This window comes from Polyodon spathula, chromosome 26, assembly GCF_017654505.1.
Source record: "Polyodon spathula isolate WHYD16114869_AA chromosome 26, ASM1765450v1, whole genome shotgun sequence".
In the NCBI taxonomy this organism is placed as follows: domain Eukaryota; kingdom Metazoa; phylum Chordata; class Actinopteri; order Acipenseriformes; family Polyodontidae; genus Polyodon; species Polyodon spathula.
In genome coordinates this window covers 2,824,204-2,848,293 of record NC_054559.1, presented here as the reverse complement: position 1 = coordinate 2,848,293, position 24,090 = coordinate 2,824,204, and the positions used below count along the sequence as shown (strand labels likewise).

The following is a 24,090-nucleotide window of genomic DNA, read 5'->3' as shown; positions in this document are numbered from 1 at the left end:
TAAGGGGTCACGTGACATTTCTGGGGGTTGGGGGGCAATGCTGAAATACAGTACCACTTTCTACTAATCAACAAAGCACCTATATGTATGTAAAAACAAAAAATACAAATAAACAACACACAGATATTTATAAAAATGGACAAAGCCGGGTAAACAACTTATCCAATTCCGTATCCACAAGCAAAATCCAGACACAATAATTAAGCATAATCTGACAGTTTAAAGGCTAAAGATTTGTCCTGTTCTCTCCATGTGCACCTGCATACTCTACAACTAGGCTTTTGTACTGCCGCGTATTACAGTTAACTGGACTTAATGCTGGGGACAGTTTAACATGCTGTGATTGAAACAGGATTTAACAGATTTTTCCAGAACGGCCTTACAAACACTACAGTAATATGAAAATATCTGAAGGTGTTTTTTTTTTTTTTTTTTTTTTCTTCACTTACATATACATTTGTCTGTATTATTCTGCAGCAGGCTACTCCTTGCAATTTTCTTTACGATGCAGCCATGTTGCGATCTTGACAAAACAGGGCAGTTTTGTGGCGATATGCAAATATTAGTTTTTTTGTTACACACGGCAGTGTGGCAGAGTGTCCCGCCCCTTTATGTTTATTAGTGTTTAATGTTGGTGTTTATGTATAAAATACACAGGATATAAATATGGGTTACGAGCACGAGTGTTTAAAATGTATATTTCTATTTAGGCACGAGGATTGCACAGCACTTCATGTGCAGGTAAAATGAAAGTGCAGGGTGAATTCCTGCTGGATCCACCTCCACCGCTATGGGAGGATTGCTTGCAGCTCCCACCTCCACCAGCAGAGGGTGAATTCCTGCTGGTTCCGCCACCACTGCCGTGAGAGGACTGTCTCGCTCCACCCAAGGATGTCTGCCATGCATCGCCTGGGGTTGCCTGCTGCTCCGCATTGTCTGGGGTTGCCTGCTGCTCTGCATAGCCTGGGGTTGCCTGCTGCTCTGCATAGCCTGGGGTTGCCTGCTGCTCTACATAGCCTGGGGTTGTCTGCTGCTCCGCATCGCCTGGGGAGCTACCGGTTACAGGGCACGAGGGAAAAGGTGGCGGAGTGTACTGCCCCTTAAGATTTATTAGTGTTTTATGTTGTATGTAGTGTGTTAATGTTGGTGTTTATGTATAAAATACACAGGATATAAATATGGGTTATGAGCACAAGTGTTTAAAATGTATATTTCTATTTAGGCATGAGGATTGCACAGCATTTCATGTGCAGGTAAAAAGTAATAATATGTGAGCATGGGGAATTGCACTTTTATTAATTCACGTGCAGTTGTGCCGAGACTCCAATTGAATGACTGATTAGCAATCGAGTCTCGATACAGCTGCTAAAAGCATCAAGTTTTCACTTACTCGGGGTTGTGTGTTCGGTGAGTGAAGAACAGGATTGGAGACAGAGGTAACAGTTATAATAATAGTTAAAGTAAGAACAGCTCACCGTGTTTGTCTGTGTAGTCCGTTTTGTTTGTATACTTATTTTGGCTAAAGTGCCTTGCCCTGTGTTTTGTTTGTCTTGCAACCTTTTATTTTCTGTTTGTTTAATCATTAAATGCTGAGCACAAGCAAGCACTCAGCTTCACCAAAACTCCACGTCTCTGTCCTGTGTGTTGTTCTTCTGGGTCTGACGTCACCACTGCAGTCATCTTGGTCACAGGCAGACAAAACCAGCATAGTATAATAATTTATAAAATAAAAGCAGAGGTAGCCAATTTGATCTAATTTCATTAAACCACATCATACTAGTTCACATTCCAGTTTGTGGCATTTCTCAGCTCAGTGTTTACTAAAAGCGAGATTAATTTTACTTGCACCAGTTCAAACAAGAACAGAACAACTCAACAAAGCCTTTGATAGGCTACAGCGAATGTTAGTCTCAGTGATTATTAGTAAGTGAGTGGAGGGAGTTCCTGTCAATCAACCTATGATAACTGAAGTTGTCAACGAAGTTGATTCAGGTAATTCTGTTGATGGAAAACAAGATCTGCATTTTGCATCAATAGTAAGACTTTATATTATTTTTTTATTATGTTGTTTTTTTTTTTGCCAGTATGGCATACCGCCATTTTTCTTTTTTTAACGGTGTACATACCAGAGCATACCGCCCCACTTTAACCACTGCTTATAATGTTATCCTCATGTTATCCTCCTCCAGCTGTTTACTGTATGTTAAAAGCTTTTAACACATACAATTATGCTTTGTCTTGCTTGCTTTCTTGATGTGTGTTTTAAGCCTTTCAGTCTGCAGTAATGCTAGAAATACACTCCAGATGAGATTCTATTATTCAAAAACTAACATGGTAATAGGCTTCATTTGAGAAGTGCAAACCAAGGTTAAATCAATTTCACTACCTCTTATTATCCCCCTCTTGGGATGCAGACTTACATGTTAACATATAGAGAAGCTTGTCCAATTGTAATAAAACTTGCTAAGGACCTTCTTTAGCACAAATTATGTGCATCATAATATAGGTGGTATATAGTCTGTTGGTGCTTCTGTGTGTCTGTATGTACAGAAAAATGGCAACTTAATTACAATTAAACCTTAAAAAGGACTTTAGCACAAATAATTAAGAGTGTAAAAATCTGGAGGGATACGGGTGCAACAAGTTTGTATGTCTGGCTCCAAATGCAACAGAGTTTCATATATCTAAGTAAAGTAATACTAAAATAATATTTATCAATGACAACCATTTCAATTAGAAGTTGTTTTCTTCAATGTCTTCAATCTGAAGAAAACACATTTTTAAAAGGCTTCTAGTTTAAAATGTTGTGATTTAATTAATTAGTATTTCACATATTAGCAGTGTTCAGTGTTGTATTGTGAATGAAATATAAGTGCTTATTTAATTATGATGAACTTGATCTGGTGCTTAATGAAGGCATAGATCCGTCTGTATGTTTCCATGTGCTACACTAGATGGCCATAGTCATCCACTTTTGTTATCATTATTAGTATTTATTTATTTGGCAGACGCCTTTATCCAAAGCGATTATAGGTGTTACAAGCTTAATATTTAAATACAGTGTAGTTTACAGTAAGTGTAAATAATTGTTACAAATAGCATTCATTTATTTACAGTCGTGGCATTAGCATTAGCAGCAGTCTGGCAGATTAAATGGTCCAAACCACTGGAGCAAAGCTGAGTTACACATAGATTCTGTACCAGGAGGCATCAGCAACTTCTTTAACCTTTGAACTATCTAGCAGTTACAAGAGTTTACAACTCAAGCAACAATGTTCAAAGAAGAACTGAGGGATCATATTATTAGTGCAAGTTGCTAGAGTTAACTGATTTTAAAACCTTGGCTAGCACTCTGTATATTAACCGTATGATTATTGAAAGCCTTTAAATGCTAATGCTATAGGGAAATCACATTCCATTTTTTGTCAGAATTTATAGACCTGTTATTTTCTCCCACAAACAGTCCACAGGATAAATACCAATAATGAAATAAGAATGAAAGCCCTTGTTTCTTACGTTCTTCCGCTGGCAACTCTGTCATTCTGGCTGTTAGTTCCAACCTGCATCTTGGACCTTTCAATGTGTTCCATATAAGTCTGGATCATCTGCAGAGAAGCATGGATATAATGTTTGCAGCAGCACAAACTAAGACTTGGACACAGCTTGCTAGAACATGTATTCTCACTTTGACACATGATAACCGGTCCTGCTTTAGGGTAAATAAAGTTCTCAGTTTCTGTTTACACTTCCTGCTAGTTGGTAAAGGAAAGAATCATTGAAGGGGTGGGGTCAATGCCATCCTCCAGATGACCAAGTCAGTGCAACACTAACTGGTCCATACCCTACTGAACAGCTCCGATTGCACTCTGAACCTGTGTTTACAGTAGCTCCCTACTGTACTGCCCCGGTACCTCAGTGTGTCTCTGGTGGAGGGTGTTGTAATCTTTCTTCATCTCAGACTCGCGCTCCTCCAGACGGGTCACTGGAAGAAAGAAACACAGCTTTTAACTGCAGGATGAACACAGCAAGGACCCTGCACATGGCACTGGTCTGCTCATCTGAACCCCCACAGTCAATTTGTACCACATTGTGCAGGAATAAAGTTAGGACAATCACACATTTGCTTTTTTGAAGGTTAGTAATCTTTATTCAATATGTAAAACATGTAACAGCCCTTTTCATTGCTTTAAAGTGTTACAGAGCAACTTATTACAAGTGTTAATAAAAATTTGAGAAGAATCACCAATATGCTTTAATAAGACAACACAGGACACAGCATAGATAAAGCTGTAATGTTTCTTTTAAACCCAGTAACACTTTAATGTTGAAATGCAGCTGCAGCACTACAGGCTTGTAGGTGAGAGCACCAGCAAGAGTGCTACTGAGGATGTGCTTCCATGTGCTTGTGTCTTTCTTCCCTCTTTTTACAGTCACTTTCCAGCTTCGTTCCACAACTAACAGTGGGTTTACAGTACAGTTTCACAACTATAACATTCACATAATGCAGGAAAAAAACGTGATTATCAATTTTGCTGGAATTTACAGATGTAAAACTAACATTTTTTTTTTTTATGGGTGTTTTCTTGAGCACATGGTGCATTCCCGAATCACAGGAGCACCAGAGTCAATGCAATGCTATAGAATGAAGAATGACAGCTTGTCACAAAGACGGCTGTAGTGGGTGACATCAGACCAGAACCAGGAAACAACAAATAAACAACAGAGAGGTGGAGTTTGGTGAAGCTGAGTGCTTGCTTGTGCTCAGGATTTAATAATTGAACAGACAGAAAATAAAAGGCTGTAAAAACAAACAAAAACACAGGACACGGCACTTTCGCCAAAATAAAGAGACAAACAAAAACGGACTACACAGACAAACACGGTGAGCTGTTCTTTAACTATTATTATAACTGTTACCTCCGTCTCCTATCCCGTTCTCCACTCACCGAACACACAACCCCGACTGAGTGAAAACAGGCTGCTTTTATGCAGCTGTACCAAGACTCGACTGCTAATCAATCATTCAATTGGAGTCGCGGTACAACTGCACGTGAATTAATAAAGTACAATTCCCTGTGCTCGCATATTATTACATTTTACCTGCACGTGAAGTGCTGTGCAACCCTTGTGCCTAAATACAAATATACATTGTGCTCGTAACCCATATTACATCCCATGTACCAATGACTATACACCAACATTAACAAACTACACACAACATACAACACAGAAATACACCCAGGGGCAGGGCAACATTGCCACACAGCTTCATACAGCCGGGACACAGTCCCCTGCGCTCCCCTGCCTGTATGACTCTCCTCATGGTCATGCTTCAGGGATGCACTTTGAGTTTTAAAATCCTTTTCGGGTTAATAAAGAGTGTGGTCGTACTCACTCTGGTCAGCATAGTTCCTGGTCTTGAGTTCCAGCTGCCTGGTCTGCAGCTCCAGCACCTCCACCTGGGTCTGCAAGTCCTTCTTCTCCCCCTCCAGGGCATCCTCGAACTCAATGAACTTCTGCGGAGACACAGAGCAGCACTCAGGATAACTACAACACTGCACTGAGGCCAGGGGAGACAGGCCTGTGCTCAACTGTAGATACTGGGGTGGCACATTTACTGGAGACACTGCAATGTATCATCTAGCAAACAAGCCCAGGTGACAGTGAAAAAAAGAAAATCCCCTAGGATTTACCAAGGATGTGTGAATAAAAAAATCAAAACAATCAGGATTATATTGAAATATATACTGCTGCAATACAGACAACACAGGATAAGGTAATCTGTTTCTTGTAAGCACTACACTAAATGTTTTTGCAAAAATGTAATGTTTGTTACACAATTCATCAATAACAGAATATTAAGAAGCAGCCAATGACTTCTGTGTATTAGGATAAATATAGAGGCCGGGTTCCGAAAAATATATAGTTCCCTTTCAATTCGAAGACGACCACTACTACATTAGGTATGGGATATTCCTGCCCTTCAGGTAGCTATTGCTGAGCTCTCTGTACCAGAGTTGCCAACAGGCCCCTTCCTAAAATGATGCACTCTGTCCTGCCCCCCGAGGGAATAAAACCGTCTCCTCTTTTTCCCTCTCAAGACGGTAAGGTAAAACCTGTGTTGAGCTGAGTGTGTTGATAGAAAAGGGCTTCTCGAGTCGGTTGTATTTCCCTTGCATTCGTGCTGAAAGTCAACAAACGGTGTACTCTCTCTCCCTTTACTATTTTTCTACCGTGTTTTACTGTCTGCTTAAACTCACCCACCACAGCTGTATTGCTCTCGGTACTCTGTGTGCTTGGTGCGCACGATGCTTGATACCACTGCTGCTACGCTAATGCGATACGCATGGTGCTCCACGGTTTGCGTTGCACATTACAGCTCTGGGTTGTGTGTTCGGTGAGTGGAGAACGGGATTGGAGACGGAGGTAATACAAATAATAATAATAGTAAGACCATAAGAACATAAGAAAGTTTACAAACGAGAGGAGGCCATTCGGCCCATCTTGCTCGTTTGGTTGTTAGTAGCTTATTGATCCCAAAATCTCATCAAGCAGCTTCTTGAAGGATCCCAGGGTGTCAGCTTCAACAACATTACTGGGGAGTTGATTCCAGACCCTCACAATTCTCTGTGTAAAAAAGTGTCTCCTATTTTCTGTTCTGAATGCCCCTTTGTCTAAACTCCATTTGTGACCCCTGGTCCTTGTTTCTTTTTTCAGGCTGAAAAAGTCCCTTGGGTCGACACTATCAATACCTTTTAGAATTTTGAATGCTTGAATTAGGTCGCCACGTAGTCTTCTTTGTTCAAGACTGAACAGATTCAATTCTTTTAGCCTGTCTGCATATGACATGCCTTTTAAGCCCGGAATAATTCTGGTCGCTCTTCTTTGCACTCTTTCTAGAGCAGCAATATCTTTTTTATAGCGAGGTGACCAGAACTGCACACAATATTCAAGATGAGGTCTTACAAGTGCATTGTACAGTTTTAACATTACTTCCCTTGATTTAAATTCAACACTTTTCACAATGTATCCGAGCATCTTGTTAGCCTTTTTTATAGCTTCCCCACATTGCCTAGATGAAGACATTTCTGAGTCAACAAAAACTCCTAGGTCTTTTTCATAGATTCCTTCTCCAATTTCAATATCTCCCATATGATATTTATAATGTACATTTTTATTTCCTGCGTGCAGTACCTTACACTTTTCTCTATTAAATGTCATTTGCCATGTGTCTGCCCAGTTCTGAATCTTGTCTAGATCATTTTGAATGACCTTTGCTGCTGCAACAGTGTTTGCCACTCCTCCTACTTTTGTGTCGTCTGCAAATTTAACAAGTTTGCTTACTATACCAGAATCTAAATCATTAATGTAGATTAGGAATAGCAGAGGACCTAATACTGATCCCTGTGGTACACCGCTGGTTACCACACTCCATTCTGAGGTTTTTCCTCTAATCAGTACTTTCTGTTTTCTACATGTTAACCACTCCCTAATCCATGTACATGTGTTTCCTTGAATCCCTACTGCGTTCAGTTTGAGAATTAATCTTTTGTGCGGGACTTTGTCAAAAGCTTTCTGGAAATCTAAATAAACCATGTCATATGCTTTGCAATTATCCATTATCGATGTTGCATCCTCAAAAAAATCAAGCAAGTTAGTTAGGCACGATCTCCCTTTCCTAAAACCATGTTGACTGTCTCCCAGTACCCTGTTACCATATAGGTAATTTTCCATTTTGGATCTTATTATAGTTTCCATAAGTTTGCATATAATAGAAGTCAGGCTTACTGGTCTGTAGTTACCTGGTTCAGTTTTGTTTCCCTTTTTGTGGATCGGTATTACGTTTGCAATTTTCCAGTCTGTCGGTACCACCCCTGTGTCAAGAGACTGCTGCATGATCTTGGTTAGCGGTTTGTAAATTACTTCTTTCATTTCTTTGAGTACTACTGGGAGGATCTCATCCGGCCCAGGGGATTTGTTTATTTTAAGAGCTCCTAGTCCCTTTAACACTTCTGCCTCAGTTATGCTAAAGTTATTTAAAACTGGATAGGAACTGGATGACATGTGGGGCATGTTGTCAGTATCTTCCTTTGTAAAAACTTGTGAAAAGTAATCATTTAACATATTTGCTATTTTTTTTTCTTCCTCTACGATTTTGCCATTTGTATCTCTTAAACATTTAATCTCCTCTTTGAATGTTCTCTTGCTGTTGTAATATTGGAAAAACATTTTGGAATTGGTTTTAGCTCCCTTAGCAATGTTCATTTCTATTTCTCTCTTGGCCTTTCTAACTTCCTTTTTGACTTGCGTTTGCAGTTCCGTGTACTCTTTCTGCGTACTTTCTTTTTGGTCCTTTTTTAATGCTCTGTAAAGTGCCTTTTTTCGCTGAATATTTTTTTTTAATTGATCTATTAAACCATTTTGGCAATTTAGTTTTACATTTAGATTTGTCTACTTTAGGGATGTAATTGTTTTGCACCTCTAGTACTACATTTTTGAAGAACAACCATCCTTCTTCTGTGGGTGTTTTCTCTATTTTACTCCAATCTACTTCTGTTAGTCTCTGTTTCATGCCTTCATAGTTTGCTTTTCTAAAATTGTAAACCTTAGCTTTAGTCTTTACTTTTGGGGATTTAAAAAACACTTCAAATGAGACCATGTTGTGGTCTGAGTTTGCCAGTGGTTCTCTGACCTCTGTTTTAGTTATTCTATCTTCGTTATTTGAAAAGACTAAATCAAGGCATGCCTCCCCTCTAGTGGGTGCCTTCACAAATTGTGTTAGGAAGCAGTCATTTGTCATTTCCACCATTTCTATTTCATCCTTCGCGCTACCCACCGGGTTTTCCCATTTTATTTGGGGGAAGTTGAAATCCCCCATTAGTATGGCTTCTCCTTTGCTACACACATTTCTAATGTCATTGTATAACAGATTATTGTGCTCACCGTCTGAATCTGGCGGTCTATAGCATGCTCCTATTATTATGCCTTTTGAATTTTTGTCTGTTATTCTGACCCATATTGATTCGGTTTTATTTTCTTTGTCCAGGTTTAACACCTGGGCTTCAAGACTGTTTCTTATGTATAGCGCTACCCCTCCTCCTCTTCTGTCCTGCCTGTCTTTCCTATACAGTGTATACCCACAAATATTATATTCGTCCCCATCACTCTCAGATAACCACGTTTCTGTAACACCTATCACATCATAGTTACCTGTTAGTGCAGTAGCTTCAAGTTCTAGAATTTTGTTTCTGATACTTCTAGCATTTAGATAAATACATTTAATGGTTGTCTTACCTGAGTTGTTGTTCTTGTTTTGATGCGGTCTCCCTTCTGTTTTTTTGTTGATTTCTCCCCCCTTCCTTTCTAGTTTAAATGCTTCCGAACCTGCTCGAGGATCTTTTCTCCGAGTAGACTAGTTCCCTTGTTATTTAAATGCAGTCCATCCCGTCTATACAGATAGTCCTTGTTGTAGAATGTGGTCCAATGATCAAGATAGGTGAAGCCTTCCCGTGTGCACCACGTCTTCAGCCATGTGTTTTGATTAATTATTTCCAGCTGTCCATATGGTCCTTTGCAAGGTGCGGGTAGTATACCAGAAAATACCACAGTTTTGGTTTTCTCTTTTAATTTCCTTCCTAGCTCTCTGAATTTATTTTGCAGGGATTTTGGTCTGTCTCTTCCAATGTTGTTTGTACCGATGTGGACGACTACTACCGGGTCGTCTCCTGTTCGTTCTAGGAGCCTGTCCACGTTCTCAGTGATGTGCTTGACCGAGGCTCCCGGAAGGCAGCACACTGTTGTAGTAAGGGGGTCCAAACTGCGAATTGAACTTGCTGTGTTTCTCAATATGGAGTCCCCAACAATCATGACCTCCCTTCTTTTTGCTGTCTTGTCACCAATGTCAATAGGGTCCTGGATGTTGTTCCTTTCATTCTCTTGTTGTTGGTTCTGCTCATCAAAATTCTGAAGTGACTCAAATCTGTTGGTTGTTTTGATTTCTGGTGGTTGTGTTTGACGAAGTTTCTTTTTTTCCCTGCTTCTGCCTACCTGAACCCAGCTGTTCGTAGTAGTCGTAGTAGTAAAATATCTGCTCACCGTGTTTTATTTAGTCCGTTTTGTTTGTCTGTTTATTTTGGCGAATGTGTCGTGTCCTGTTTTTGTTTGTTGCAACCGTTTATTTTCTGTTGTCTGTTCATTCGTTAAATGCTGAGCGAGACCATTCGCTCAGCTCCACCAAACAACACCTCTCGTTGTTTATTTCCTGTTTCTGGTCTGACATCACCCACTCCGGCCGTCTCTGTAACACACCTGCACTCGGTGTCCCTTTGGTGCATCAGGAGTGTTTTCTACCTCACTCAGTGTCCTCGGTGCATCTGCACCCTTGGTGCCTGAGTGCTTCAATGCACGGCTGAGCCGTATGAAGTCTTGTGAGCCCTTGGCCAGGCAGCAGGCTCAAGTCCTTGCTGTGGCCTCAGCTCAGCCGATAATGCCGGCCCTGGAGCTGACCCCACCTGTACCGGTGGTTGCCCCAGATGTTACAGAACCGGATTTCAGCTTTGCTGAGGAGTACCGTGATGCGATTATGTCGCAGCCTCATGGGCAGCCTACCTCCCCTGACCATTATTTTGGACCAGCGGTTGAGGAATTGCTGCAGTGCTCCCACCGAGAATGCAAGGTGTCTCGGCAGGTAGAGAAAGAGATGCTGGCGTCCACCGTACTCGCCAGGCTGCCCGGGCGAATGGTTTATCACACTGGACCAAAAGAATGCACATTCCACATTCCTATTCGTCCAGCGCACAGGAGGTATCTCTGCTTCACCTTACAGGGGAGCATCCTGAGTTTTCTGTCCTGTGATTCGGCCTCTCCTTAGCCCCCCACAGTTTTCACATTGCATGGATGCTATCCTCGCTCCCTTGCGGATCAGGGTGATGAATCACCTGGACAACTGGTTGATCTGCCCAGTCGCAGGAAGGAGCAGTGGCCCACACAGTGATTTGTGATGAAGCATCTGCTTGAGGCTGGGTCTCATTCTCAACGATGCCAAAGCCAATTAATACCGGTGTAAGGTACGGTCTACTTGAGTCTCCGGCTGGAATCACTTATGATGCAAGCCTACCTGTCGGACAACAGAGTAGCTGCCATTCGCAACTGTCTGGCCCTGTTCAACAAGGGTTCACAGTACAATTGGTGTTGTGTTAAAAACTATTGGGTCTGATAGCCGCGGCTTCATAACCCACCAAACTAGGGTTACTCCACAATAGCCCGATCCAAGTGTGGCTCAGCGCCTTCGGCTGCACCCAAAGTGCGACAGGCACCGTCGGCTGACCGTGTCTCGCCTATGCTGGGAAGCTCTACTCTGGTGGAGGCAAGCCTAGGAGTGGCTTAGGAGTGATAGGAGTGATACACAACCGTCAACTGGTGATGACAGACGCACCCAACTCTGGTTGGGGGGCGATCTGGGCAGGTACAGGAGATCACGGACCCTGGTCGGATCGCTGGACATCCCTGCACATAAATCCGTTGGGAGCTGAGAGCAGACCAGGAGTGGCTCAAAGCATTTTTGTACGCAAAAAACACTTCCCATCTATACCGCTGCTCCCGGCTTTTCTCGAAAAAGTCTGGTTAGAGGAAGCATCAGTTCTCCTAGTGGCCCAGGAGAGTATGGTTTTTGACCCTGTGCCATCTGTTGTATGGCCAGCCCTGGGAGATTCCACATCACTTGGATCTTCTCAGTCAGACAAAAGGCTCTTTTTGCCACTCAGAACCGGCTCTTTTTGCCACTCAGAACCGGGCAGGTTCTAACTATGGGTCTGGCCCCTGAAAGGGACCGCTGGCTAGTCCTAGGGCTATCGGATGTGGCTGTGGGTACTCTGCAGAGCACTAGGGCAGACTCCACTAGGTGTTTGTATACTTGTAAGTGGAAGTATTTTCAGGCATGGTGTCTGGCTAGAAGCCATGACTCCATATCTTGCCCTATGTCAGTCATCTTGCAGTTTCTGCAAGAACTACTTGATGCTGGATGGTCACCTTGAACCTTGAAGGTGTATTTAGCGGTTATCTCTGCTTGCCATGCCCCCTGTAGATTAATTGTCTCTGGGTGCTCATTTTTTGGCTACTCATTTTCTTAAAGGCGCTTGGTGATTACGCCCTCCTAGGAGGACTCTTCTCCCCGAATGGAGCCTTAATATTATACTGGTGGGTCTCAAGGCGGCCCTGTTTGAGCCTATACACTCCAAAGAGCTGAAGGACTTGTCTATGAAGCCAGCTCCCCACAGCTATCACCAGGGACCTGATTTTATCGCGTTTCCCTTAAAGCAATTTTGTTTCAGGAAAAGCACATTTTTCGCATCTTTTCTTTCTACTCTTTGTACTTTTTTTACTACTAAACTCAAATTTTAGTTTTGAAAACTGTATAAATAAATGCAAAGTGTATAGTGTACAGAACGTATAAGAGCAGGATAGAGGAAAAAAATAAGGCAGCACAAAATGTTAATTTCACACTGATACCATCAAAGCAGCACAGATATAAATGCATATGAAAATATGAAAGAATACAAAGATAACTAGTGTATTCATATTTAAATCAATAAGTGTAGTACTCACCTAACTGATTGTTCTAATGCGCTGTTGAAAACTTGATTGTTAAAAAAGAAAAGAACAATGTTCAACATATTGTTTACAAGGTCGTTCAGTTTATTTGTTCATATAGAGTTCAGAGCCATGCCTTTAATAACATTTATTCAAATTTGCAGCATTATCAGAAACAAATGCAGCAATTCATTCCCATTCAATACTGCACTTGCAGAGTTTTGACTTAATGAGCTATTGTAGCTTACTGTTTTTTCACAGATGCCTCGATGTCCAATATTTGTACTGAGGCTAGCTGGGCTATGCCGCATACTTTCTCCAGGTTCTACCACCTTAATATGGTAAACCCTGCCTTGCCTTCTGTAGGCACAAGGGTCCATGAGGGTGTAAGTTCACCCCGCTAACCTCTGGACTAGACAGTGTTGTGCATCCCTCATATGCTGCCATTCCTTCTCCCTTGCTACGGCTTTGGTATACATTATCCCATACCTAATGTAGCGGTGGTCATCTTCAAAATGAAAGGGTTCCCTGAAAGAGAAGACCACCACCACCCGCGAGGTCGCTTCGGTCGCCCTCAAGGGTTCAATGGAAAAAGACGAGGATCTTCTTGTGAGTGATGGTTTTATTCCCTCGGTGAGCAGGACCAAGTGCGTCATCCTAGGAAGGGGTCTTTTGGCAGCTCTGGTATAGAGAGATCAGCAATACCTACCCGAAGGGCTGGAATATCCCATACCTAATGTAGTGGTGGTCGTCTCCTCTTTCAGGGAACCAGGGTTATGGTACGTAACACTACATGTCCCCACGTGCTGCTACAAGTCTTTACTTAACACACCTGTAATTTTTCTTTTCATTGTTAACATCCTGACAACTTTTTACACTTACAACTTTAAAATCTGTTTCAAAGCTCTTTTGACAATGGCCACTCTAGAGCACTGCAGGAAAAGCAAAAAAAAAAGTGCTCAGGCTTTTCTGCTCAGTTTCCCAGCTTTGTACAAAGACAACGCGTGTTGGTGAACTGGATGTCATCAGCCAGCTCTATCACCCAAAACAGCGCAACAAACATCCAACAAGTTGTTGATGCCCTCTCAGAACTGACCATATAAAACTGCAAATGAACATATTGACTGTGTTTTATTTGTTTGTACCATTAACATGTAACACAACAGTAAATCCAACACAACTTAAAATAGTTTGTGCAGGATACAGCAGGCAGTTGTAATTTTGGGAACGAATTAATGCACTTCAGTCAGTTTCATCAGTATCTGCCACCTCCCTTCCTCAGCAGTTGTTAGCCGTCTGGACAGGTAGGGCTACTAGCCAGGGTCGTATACGTAGCATCATCTGATCCCCTATATGCTGTATTGTCATTTTATACCTCCGAGTTTATTTTTAATTAATGAGTCGTAACATACATTAGTTGAAACAGTATACACTGCTAAGAAAAACCAATCTGGGCAAGAGCAGTAAAACACATTATTAACCAGCCAGGCACAAGATATTTTGCTTTATTACAGCAGCTTAGATTCACTTGTGTACCAGTTCTCTGTGCATGGAAACCACTTTTTCACAAAAAGTCACCAGCAATCTTCAAAAACAGCATGAGTTCTTTACGCATAGCTAATGTACATATCAACCCCCACCTTTCCCATTCATTTGCATGATGTCAGGTGAAAAGCCCGGTTTACTCGAGTAAAATAAACTGAGCGAATGGAAACCCAAAAAAGCATTTTACATGAGACATTTTTCTTGTGTAAATGTCTTGAGTTAAAAAAAAAACTTGCATGGAAACCCTATGAATGTGGGCAATAGTCCTGACACTATCAGTGCACTAGAGCAGACATTTTGAAACTGCTTTGAACCGACTTTAAAGTTAAAAGTGTAAAAAGTTGTCAGATGTAAACAATGAAAACAAAAATTACAGGTACGTTATTTAAACAGTTGTAGCAACATGTGGGGACATGTAACCCTATATTTTTCAGGACCCCACTACTTATTCTTTAAGACCCAAAGTTTTGAGCTCAGCTGCTAGGAATCGGATGATGTGTTGCTAATTTAAAACTTTCTTTTTAATGAAAGCATCTAAAAATAATCGTAATGTTAGCCACACAAGTTAAAAAAAAAGCCAACTTTCCTACTAAAACTTTCACCTACTGTACTGAAGTGACCTATTATATGTGTTCAACTTCAACTTGTCAGTGCAATAACATTAACACAGCTTATTCTTCTATGAAACCATTTAACAGTCTTCAATATACAAACACAAGAACATAAGAAAGTCTACAAATGAGAGGAGGCCATTCGTCCCATCTTGATTGTTTGGTTGCTAGTAGCTTACTGATCCCAGAATCTCATCAAGTAGCTTCTGAAGGATCCCAGGGTGTCAGCTTCAACAACAGTATATAGTGCTGCTAATCTGTAGCACAGCTGTGCCCATAAATCAGTTGCTTGTATCCATCTGTCACTTTTTTAATTTCCTTGTACTTGATGATTTTTACAACCAGATGGTTCTGCAGGGTTTTTGTTAGGCCACAGGGGGTGCTGTGATTTTCACTGAATGCACAATACTTAAAGTGATTGTAGCTAACAAAATACATTCAAGTTTTCCCCATCCATTAATTGCAGAGGTCTCGAATGAGCAGTTTTGAAAGAAGCACATGTTGTCAGCGCTCTAGATAAGGTTTTGGGTCTAGGAGTAAATCACCCTCTAATTTTAACTCTGAGAATGTATTTGAAGTCATGAGTAATCTTGATAAATACTGTACCATTTTTAATGGTAATGGGGTAGTGTGGCAAAGTGCCCGCCCCTATGTATACTTTGTGTTATATGTTGTGTTTCAATGTTGGTGTATAGTCATCGGTACATGGGATATAAACGGATCTGTGTAACATGAGTGTTTAAAATGTATATTTGGACTTAGGCAGGAGGATTGCACACCACTTCACATGCAAGTAAAAAGTAATAATATGTGAACATGGGGAATTGCACTTTATTAATTCACGTGCAGTTGTATCGCGACTCCAATTGAATGATTGATTAGCAGTCGAGTCTCGGTACAGCTGCATAAAAGCAGCATGTTTTCACATACTCTGGGTTGTGTTCGGTGAGTGGAGAACGGGATTGGAGAAGGAGGTAATAATAAGAATAAGAATAAGAATAATAATCATTAAATCGTCTTTGTGACAGGTAGGCATTAAAAAAAGAGCAGTCTTACTTTGAACTCCTGCACAACCACGCATGTGTTCCACAAGGTTCTTTCTCACTGAAATGTGTTCTACAGTCTTTCTCACTGACTCTGCAAATTAAATTACACTACTTATATTTTAACATTCATATCTTAAACTCAGTGAACATAAAGATATAAAAATAAATTAATTAATAAATGCATTAATAAGCACCTTTATTGAGCTGTTGCCTGTGACGATGGTTCCAGTTGGATTTATAGCTGGACTGGGGTGTTTATTCTTCAAACTGTGTAGCTTTGAATTGTTCTTATTTTTACTGTGATTGGCTGCAATGTTGGGTTGATTTTTTTTTCTTGTGTACAGTTTCCTAGTAACTGAAGACATTGTATTCTGGGAGATGTAGTTGTTAGTGGAAGTTTTAGGGGAGTGTAACAGCTTGTGCAGCAAAATTGCCATGTATATTTAAAAAAAAAAAAAATTCACATTGAAATTTAGTGCGTAGTTTTGACGCAGTGTTTTAATGAATGGAAACACACAACTATTAGATTTATTTAAATTATTTTGATTACTACAATCACTTTAAGAAGAGACGGACCGTAGAGAAGAAACATCTGCCAAAAATAAACTGCATTTAACTCTAAAAGCTGTTGGGTGCAGGTAAAGCACTGACATCTCTTCTTTGGTAACGGTTTTTTTTGGTTTTGATTTCATTACAACCTACGCACATTCCAGTTTTGCTATTGCCCAGATAAAAAGGCAAACAAAGTCTGTGTCGTTTAAGGTGTTATAACTTGTCTATTTTGTCCGTGGAGACACCAGGGACAACCACAATACGAACGCCGAACTCCCTTGTGGTTCCCCTGTCAAGAAAAAAAAAAAAGATAGAGGTCCGGAGCTGTCAGGAGAGGTTCTCATATATATGTCAGCTGTAGAAAGTTCTAAATATATACTGTCTACTGAGTGCTGCCAGGGAAGGGAGTGAGGGGGTGCCAGCAGAGCTATCATCTTCTTAGCTGCTGTGAGGCCAGCCAACCAGATACGTTTCTGCTGCAGTGAAAGGTCAAGGGATGAATCATCACTTCGTAAAAGTAACAAAGAACAAGAAGGAATATTCTTTTCCAAAATAGTGGACAAGGTAAAAGAAACCCGAGCCCAGAATGAAGCCACACGCAGACTCTCCCAAACCATATGTAGAAAATTGCTCATGGCACCCTGAGAACAGAGTGTGCACAGAAGAGTAGGAATAATTTTCATTTGGAGTTAAATATATTCTATGAGAAAAATTTAAATGGATAATCTGATGATTAGGGTTCCTGGAAGCAATGCTTATATTGTTCCAAACAAATCCTGATCTTGATTTAAAGTTAAATCCCTACTCCAAGTGCATATAGCCGCAAGAGATTTATTCAAAGCCTTTAAGAGGTATACATAAATGGTAGAAACCACTCCGCTAGTCCTAGCCCTTGTGTCCAACATGTTATGCAGTATATGTGTAGGCAGCTCTGTCCCCTAGGGCACCCCATAGGCACACATTGCTGAGCGAAGTCTCAGATATAAAAAAATGAACCTGGCAGATCAAACTGTGATTGCAAATCCTGGAATGTGTGGATATAGCCATCATTAAAGATATCGGAAAGAATATGTATACCCCTATCTCTCCATTGAGGGAATGAGAAGGGACGGACACCTGAAAGAAGCGAATACTTAAGAAAGACAGGTCTGTGAGGATGCCATTTAATTTGGAGTTTTGCATGTTTTTCCACAAAGCGCCAAACAGTAATTAAATGTGTAAATATCAGGCCAAAACGTAACCTGCACTGCCTGAGAGGGATGCCTGTGTATATCAGATATTGAAGCCTATTTGAAAATACCAGATTTTCCATGAAACAGGGGCATTAGGAACAAACCATACTGTTAGCGGCCACGTTACAAATGCCCAAAAATAAAATTTGAAATTTGGTAATGCTAAACCTCCTACGGATTTCTCACCTTGCAGACTAGAGAACTTAATAAGTGGATGCTTACCTTTCCACAGAAATTTGGAGATCATATTGTGCAGTTTATCCCAGTAACTTGTTGGGGGAGAGACTGGAAGCACAGAGCTGACAAAATTAATGCGAGGAAGTATGTTCATTTTTATTATAGAGATACAGTACAAGCTTGCAATGAGATAGGGAGGTGCATCCATCTGGTTAAGTCTGCCTCCACCCAATTAAAGATTTTGTTAAAGTTATTCAATGTGATGGAATGTAAGGATGGGTAAATCTCTACACCAAGATATTTAAAGTGCTTAACCACTGGTATGTTCGGAGGCAAGACAATTCTCCCCCAATAGGAGGAGTGGCAAACACTGTTGCAGCAGCAAAGGTCATTCAAAATGATCTAGACAAGATTCAGAACTGGGCAGACACATGGCAAATGACATTTAATAGAGAAAAGTGTAAGGTACTGCACACAGGAAATAAAAATGTGCATTATAAATATCATATGGGAGATACTGAAATTGGAGAAGGAATCTATGAAAAAGACCTAGGAGTTTTTGTTGACTCAGAAATGTCTTCATCTAGACAATGTGGGGAAGCTATAAAAATGGACAACAAGATGCTCAATATATTGTGAAAAGTGTTGAATTTAAATCAAGGGAAGTAATGTTAAAACTGTACAATGCATTAGTAAGACCTCATCATGAATATTGTGTTCAGTTCTGGTCACCTCACTATAAAAAAGATATTGCTGCTCTAGAAAGAGTGCAAAGAAGAGCAACCAGAATTATTCTGGGTTTAGAAGGCATGTCCTATGCAGACAAGCTAAAAGAATTGAACCTGTGAATTGAACAAAGACTACGCGGCGACCTAATTCAAGCATTCAAAATTCTAAAAGGTATTGACAATGTCGACCCAAGGGACTTTTTCAACCTGAAAAAAGAATCAAGGACCAGGGGTCACAAATGGAGATTAGACAAAGGGGCATTCACAATAGAAAATAGGAGGCACTTTTTTACACAGAGAATCGTGAGGGTCTGGAATCAACTCCCCAGTAATGTTGTTGAAGCTGACACCCTGGGATCCTTCAAGAAGCTGCTTGATGTGATTCTGGATCAATAAGCTACTAACAACCAAATGAGCGAGATGGGCCGAATGGCCTCCTCTCGTTTGTAAACTTTCTTATGTTCTTGTGTTCTAGAAGTCACCCAGAGTGACAAACGCTGAGTGAAGTGGGACTTAAACCAGGTCAATGCCATACCAGAAAGTCCAAGTTGCTTTTCAAGGCTTTCCAGCAGTATTCCATGATCGATGATATCAAAGGCTGCTGACAGATCTAACAGAATGAGTATGGACAAGGCACCTCAATCAGTCCTCATTCTGAGATCATGTGTGACTCTCAGAAGAGCAGTTTCTGTGCTGTGACCCTTTCTGAAACCAGATTGAAAGACTTATTGTTATAAAGATGACGACAAAGTTGGCCAGCAGTTATCCTTTTGATAACTTTGGAAACAAATGGGAGATTGGATATAGAAAGTTGACTAGAGGAAGCGAAGGATTTTTTGGACTGGCATACATCCAGTAGGTAATGAGACACATAGTATATTCAATATTATTGGGTCCAAAGAATCAAGGCAGTGAGTGTAGCTAACAAAATAATTCCATAAATAGTAATGTGCAAGTTCATTCATTTATAGGATAGGTCATAACAAACACAGATTTTTACTTAAATAGCATGCTATCTGCTATTCTGTTTTCAGGTAGTGTTGAACTTGCTTTGACATTGCACTGAAATGTAAATATTATAGTTGCACTGCTGTGAAATTGTAGCCCTGTTGCGAGCTGTGTCAGCTCAATGCTCTGCTAAAGTGCCACTGCAGAGGAGGATCTCTGCAGCAGGGCTGCACAACGTTCACGCCCACATGCCCCCCCGCCGGAGGATTTAGTCGGGAGCCAAGGATTATCCCCCTTCAAAACAAATGCACACACTTCACTTCAATTATCATGCTCTGCTCTGTTTGGGGTATATTTACATAAACAAGAAAACATAAAGCATGAAAGCATGACGTGTACTAGCAAACACCATGTGATGCTGTAATACAGTAAGACAGTGCATCTGTGGAAATACAAGCTTTTTGCTATTATATATTTTGGCAAAATTTCAATTTGTTATTATTAAAATGCCACTTTCAAGTCATCAGTGGGTGAAATGCGATTACTGTAATAACAAATGAGACGAAATGGTGGGTATTTGGTTAAATGCGCTATACATTTCTATATACAGTATTCGTTCCATCAAAACTTCACAATTATAAATACAGCATTTATAATGTACAATTCTCATTCCATTTCTTCTCCCCTCCATTTCAAACATATAAAATTGATGTCTATTTACTTACTGTGTGTGTAGTCTACACATCATTTTTTTTTAGTAAATTACACTACTAAAATTCACTTTTCCCTAAATTAGTAAAGGTTTGTAGTCTGTGCCCTGAAGATTTTGGATACTCTGCAGCAAACCTACACTTCTACAAGAGATTCCTAACTCGCACAACATTGTCAGAGCAGCGTGAAACGGAGCAGGCATGGAGGAGGATATTCAATGGCAAATCTGTAGAACAAAGACACTGTAATGTCACCCAAGGGTTGTTCAATAAGAACATAAGAAAGTTTACAAACGAGAGGAGACCATTCGGCCCATCTTGCTTGTTTGGTCATTAGTAGCTTATTGATCCCAGAATCTCATCAAGCACCTTCTTGAAAGATCCCAGGGTGTCAGCTTCAACAACATTACTGGGGAGTTGGTTCCAGACTCACACAGTTCTTTGTGTATAAAAGTGCCTCCTATTTTCTGTTCTGAATGCCCCTTTATCTAATCTGCATTTGTTCTGGTTCTTGTTTCTTTTTTCAGGCCGAAAATGTCCCTTGGGTCGACATTGTCAATACCTTTCAGAATTTTGAATCAGATCTCTGTGTAGTCTTCTTTGTTCAAGACTGAATAAATAAATAAATAAATAAATAAATATGTCTAAATATGTCTGCATATGACATGCCTTTTAAACCCAGAATAATTCTGGTCGCTCTTCTTTGCACTCTTTCTAGAGCAGCAATATCATTATTTTGTACGAGGTGACCTGAAATAAACACAGTATTCTAAATGAGGTCTTATTAATGCATTGTACAGTTTTAACATTACTTCCCTTGATTTAAATTCAATGTCAGCCTTTAAGTACAATAGCATGGAAAACAATGCAAAACAACAATGTTGCATGATTATGAATCACCCTGTAGACTGCAACCCACCCCACAAGACTGCACAGCATAGCACTTCTCCAGAACTGTCTATTGTAGAAACATCAGTCCTGTCCTGTAACTGATGCTGAATGTCACTGTAAGAAAGATCAGTCCTGTAATGATGCTGAATGTCACTGTAAGAAAGATCAGCCCTGTAATTGATGCTGCATGTCACTGTAAGAAACCTCAGTCCTGTAACTGATGCTGAATGTCACTGTAAGAAAGATCAGTCCTGTAGTTGATGCTGAATGTCACTGTAAGAAAGATCAGTCCTGTAATTGATGCCGAATGTCACAGTAAGAAAGATCAGTCCTGTAATTGATGCTGAATGTCATTGTAAGAAAGATCAGTCTGGTAATTGATGCTGAATGTCACTGTAAGAAACCTCAGTCCTGTAATTGATGCTGAATGTCACTGTAAGAAAGATCAGTCCTGTAATTGATGATGAATGTCACTGTAAGAAAGATCAGTCTGGTAATTGATGCTGAATGTCACTGTAAGAAAGATCAGTCTGGTAATTGATGCTGAATGTCACTGTAAGAAAGATCAGTCCTGTCAGCCTGTGTGCATTCACTGCTGAGTGACAGACAGGAGATCAAGATGGAGGTTGAAGTTGATATGCCCTGCAGGTGAATATACAATCCCTGCAGGGGATTGTATCTCACAGGATCAGACATGACAGGTTCTGCAGGTGAATAGGATTTGTTTACATATCAACACACTGAACAGCTCACGTGACACTACCAGCAATAGAGTACATACAACACACAAACTTTTAAACAGCATGTGTAAAATAAACAGCCCGTGTGAAAATAAACTGGACCTGATGCGCCTGACAGGCGCTGAATAAATGGACCACTAAGGGTTAACCAAAGAGCATAAAAAGGTCCTTTTTGGCAATATGGTCTTCATAGAAAAAAATTCAGCAGAACCGGTCATATCTGCAACTGAATCCATTCTGTCCTGCTAAAAAAGTACAGTAGAACCTGTCATATCTGCAACTGAATCCATTATGTCCTGCTAGAACTGATTTCACTATTTTAGACCCATAATAAAATCTGCATTGATCAGTTCCCATCCATACCGTTTAGTTGGGAGCATCCTGTGTAAATTACATGCGCCAAAGGTCCATCAGTAAAGAGGGGATCGTATATGACAGGTTCTGTATCAGTTAATAGAGAGGATCGTATCTCACAGGATCGGATATGACAGGTTCTGTATCAGTTAATAGAGGGGATCGTATCTCACGGGATCGTATATGACAGGTTCTGTATCAGTTAATAGAGAGGATCGTATCTCACAGGATCGGAATGACAGGTTCTGTATCAGTTAATAGAGGGGATCGTATCTCACAGGATCGGATATGACAGGTTCTGTATCAGTTAACAGAGGGGATCATAGCTCACAGGATCTACTGTTCTTAAAACTTGACTTGATAACATGTATGATTTCAGCATGTCATCCATGGAGGCATCTTCAAATCACAGTTAAGCAGTTTCTCTTGTAGAATTAATGTTGAATCTAGATTGCTTGGCCATGTTTAACAAGCCTACAGAGAACAAGCATAAAGTACTCTGGATGCAGAGCACTTATTGTTATAATAAAAAAAATCCAGAATCAAGCCAGTCCATGATAGGGGGAGTGGAAGCTAAACAGCTCACGTCTCTCCAATCAATTCCCTGATGCACTGCTCAGAAGCCTTCATTAAAAATGTATTACTAGCAAACAAAAACAGACAGCCCCGTGCCTTGTGACTAAATCTGTTAGCTGGGTCAAGGTCAGAAGGAGAGCTAGAATGGGAATCAGAGAGACACTGTTCTGTTCCTTCAGTGTCAGTGGTGTTTTTGTTTGAGAGTTTCCAGTTAAAGAACAGCACTTTGTAATGAGATATCTATCGATCAGGTTGCACTGTGTCCTCATCACAACAATTGTTAATGTATCAGGATAGCAAAGTCCTTTTGTTCTGCACTTAACAGGGGATATTTTATAACCAAGACAGATGGAAAATGGTTGTATAGTGGGAGAAATACAGTATGCTGTAAATGCATTATCTATTGCTGAGTAATGGCAGAGAGTTAATGTTTAGCAATATTAAACATGATCAGGAGAACTTTAGTGGGAGGCAGCAGGAGAGAGAACCCTGCACACTATAAAAGGGGCAGGGCTAAGCACTGCTGTAAAGTGTTTGTTTTCTTTTGTATTATCATTGTTTATAAATATGACGGCGAAAAAACGTGTCTTGTTTATTGTTTGGCAGCAAGAATCATAGAATACAGCTCAGCTCTGCAAATCTATGTTGTCTCCAGAACCCCCTTGCAGTATATACAAGAAACCCATTACCTTTGTTGATTTGCAGAAAATTAGTATTTTTTTTACATGCTCCTGATTTCAAATTTTCGATATTTCTATTCACACTTTATCAGGGGTGTGCAATTTTGGAAAAAAACTTGCTGTCAACGGGCCAAAATGATACAAAAAATCTACTTGTCCTTCTTAAAAATCTACTGGCCCCCTCCCTGTTGCACAAAACACACACAAAAAAGCAGAATATAACTTGTAGAATTTTAAAATTATTTAACAGTGAACACAGTCAATCAATTAGTAATTAACAGGGGCGAATACCGAACCGAATACCGAATCTACAAAAACTGTCAGGAAAAACTGAAGGAAACTGTTGAATGAAAAACAGACTGGCAGTTACTAACAAGGGACGCACACAATCTACAATTTGAGCCTTTTAGTTAATATTTTTATTACCGAATGGAAATATATGCCTGAATAAGATTTCAGTTTGAAACTTACACAATTTACTGCTACCCCCCCCCCCACACACACACAATAGAAACGTCAAAATACAGAACTGTTTACTTTACCTTTACAAGAAAGGAGAGCTGCATCTTTGCCATAACCCACCATTTTCTTTAATGACGTTTCAACCTGTGTCACCTGATCTGAGAGTAGGGTTGCCAACATGCTCCAGAATCTTGGGATACTTTAAGGAAAGTCAGGTTTTGTAACTCACCTCTCTAAACTGCAATGTATT

The 24,090-nt window shown here is 40.3% G+C and overlaps 1 protein-coding gene across 22 annotated transcripts in view; it reads right to left on the bottom strand.

Moving 5' to 3' along the window:
* Positions 1–24,090, bottom strand: part of mapk8ip3 (mitogen-activated protein kinase 8 interacting protein 3) — a 210,818-nt gene that overhangs the window by 153,067 nt on the left and 33,661 nt on the right. For all 22 annotated transcript variants that reach the window (XM_041229732.1, XM_041229743.1, XM_041229734.1 and 19 more), the window contains exons 2-4: positions 5,396–5,516; positions 3,912–3,982; positions 3,517–3,605 (exon numbers count right to left, since the gene is read on the bottom strand). In XM_041229732.1, coding sequence (XP_041085666.1) covers positions 3,517–3,605; positions 3,912–3,982; positions 5,396–5,516 — 281 coding nt within the window. The remainder of the gene's footprint in view (positions 1–3,516; positions 3,606–3,911; positions 3,983–5,395; positions 5,517–24,090) is intronic.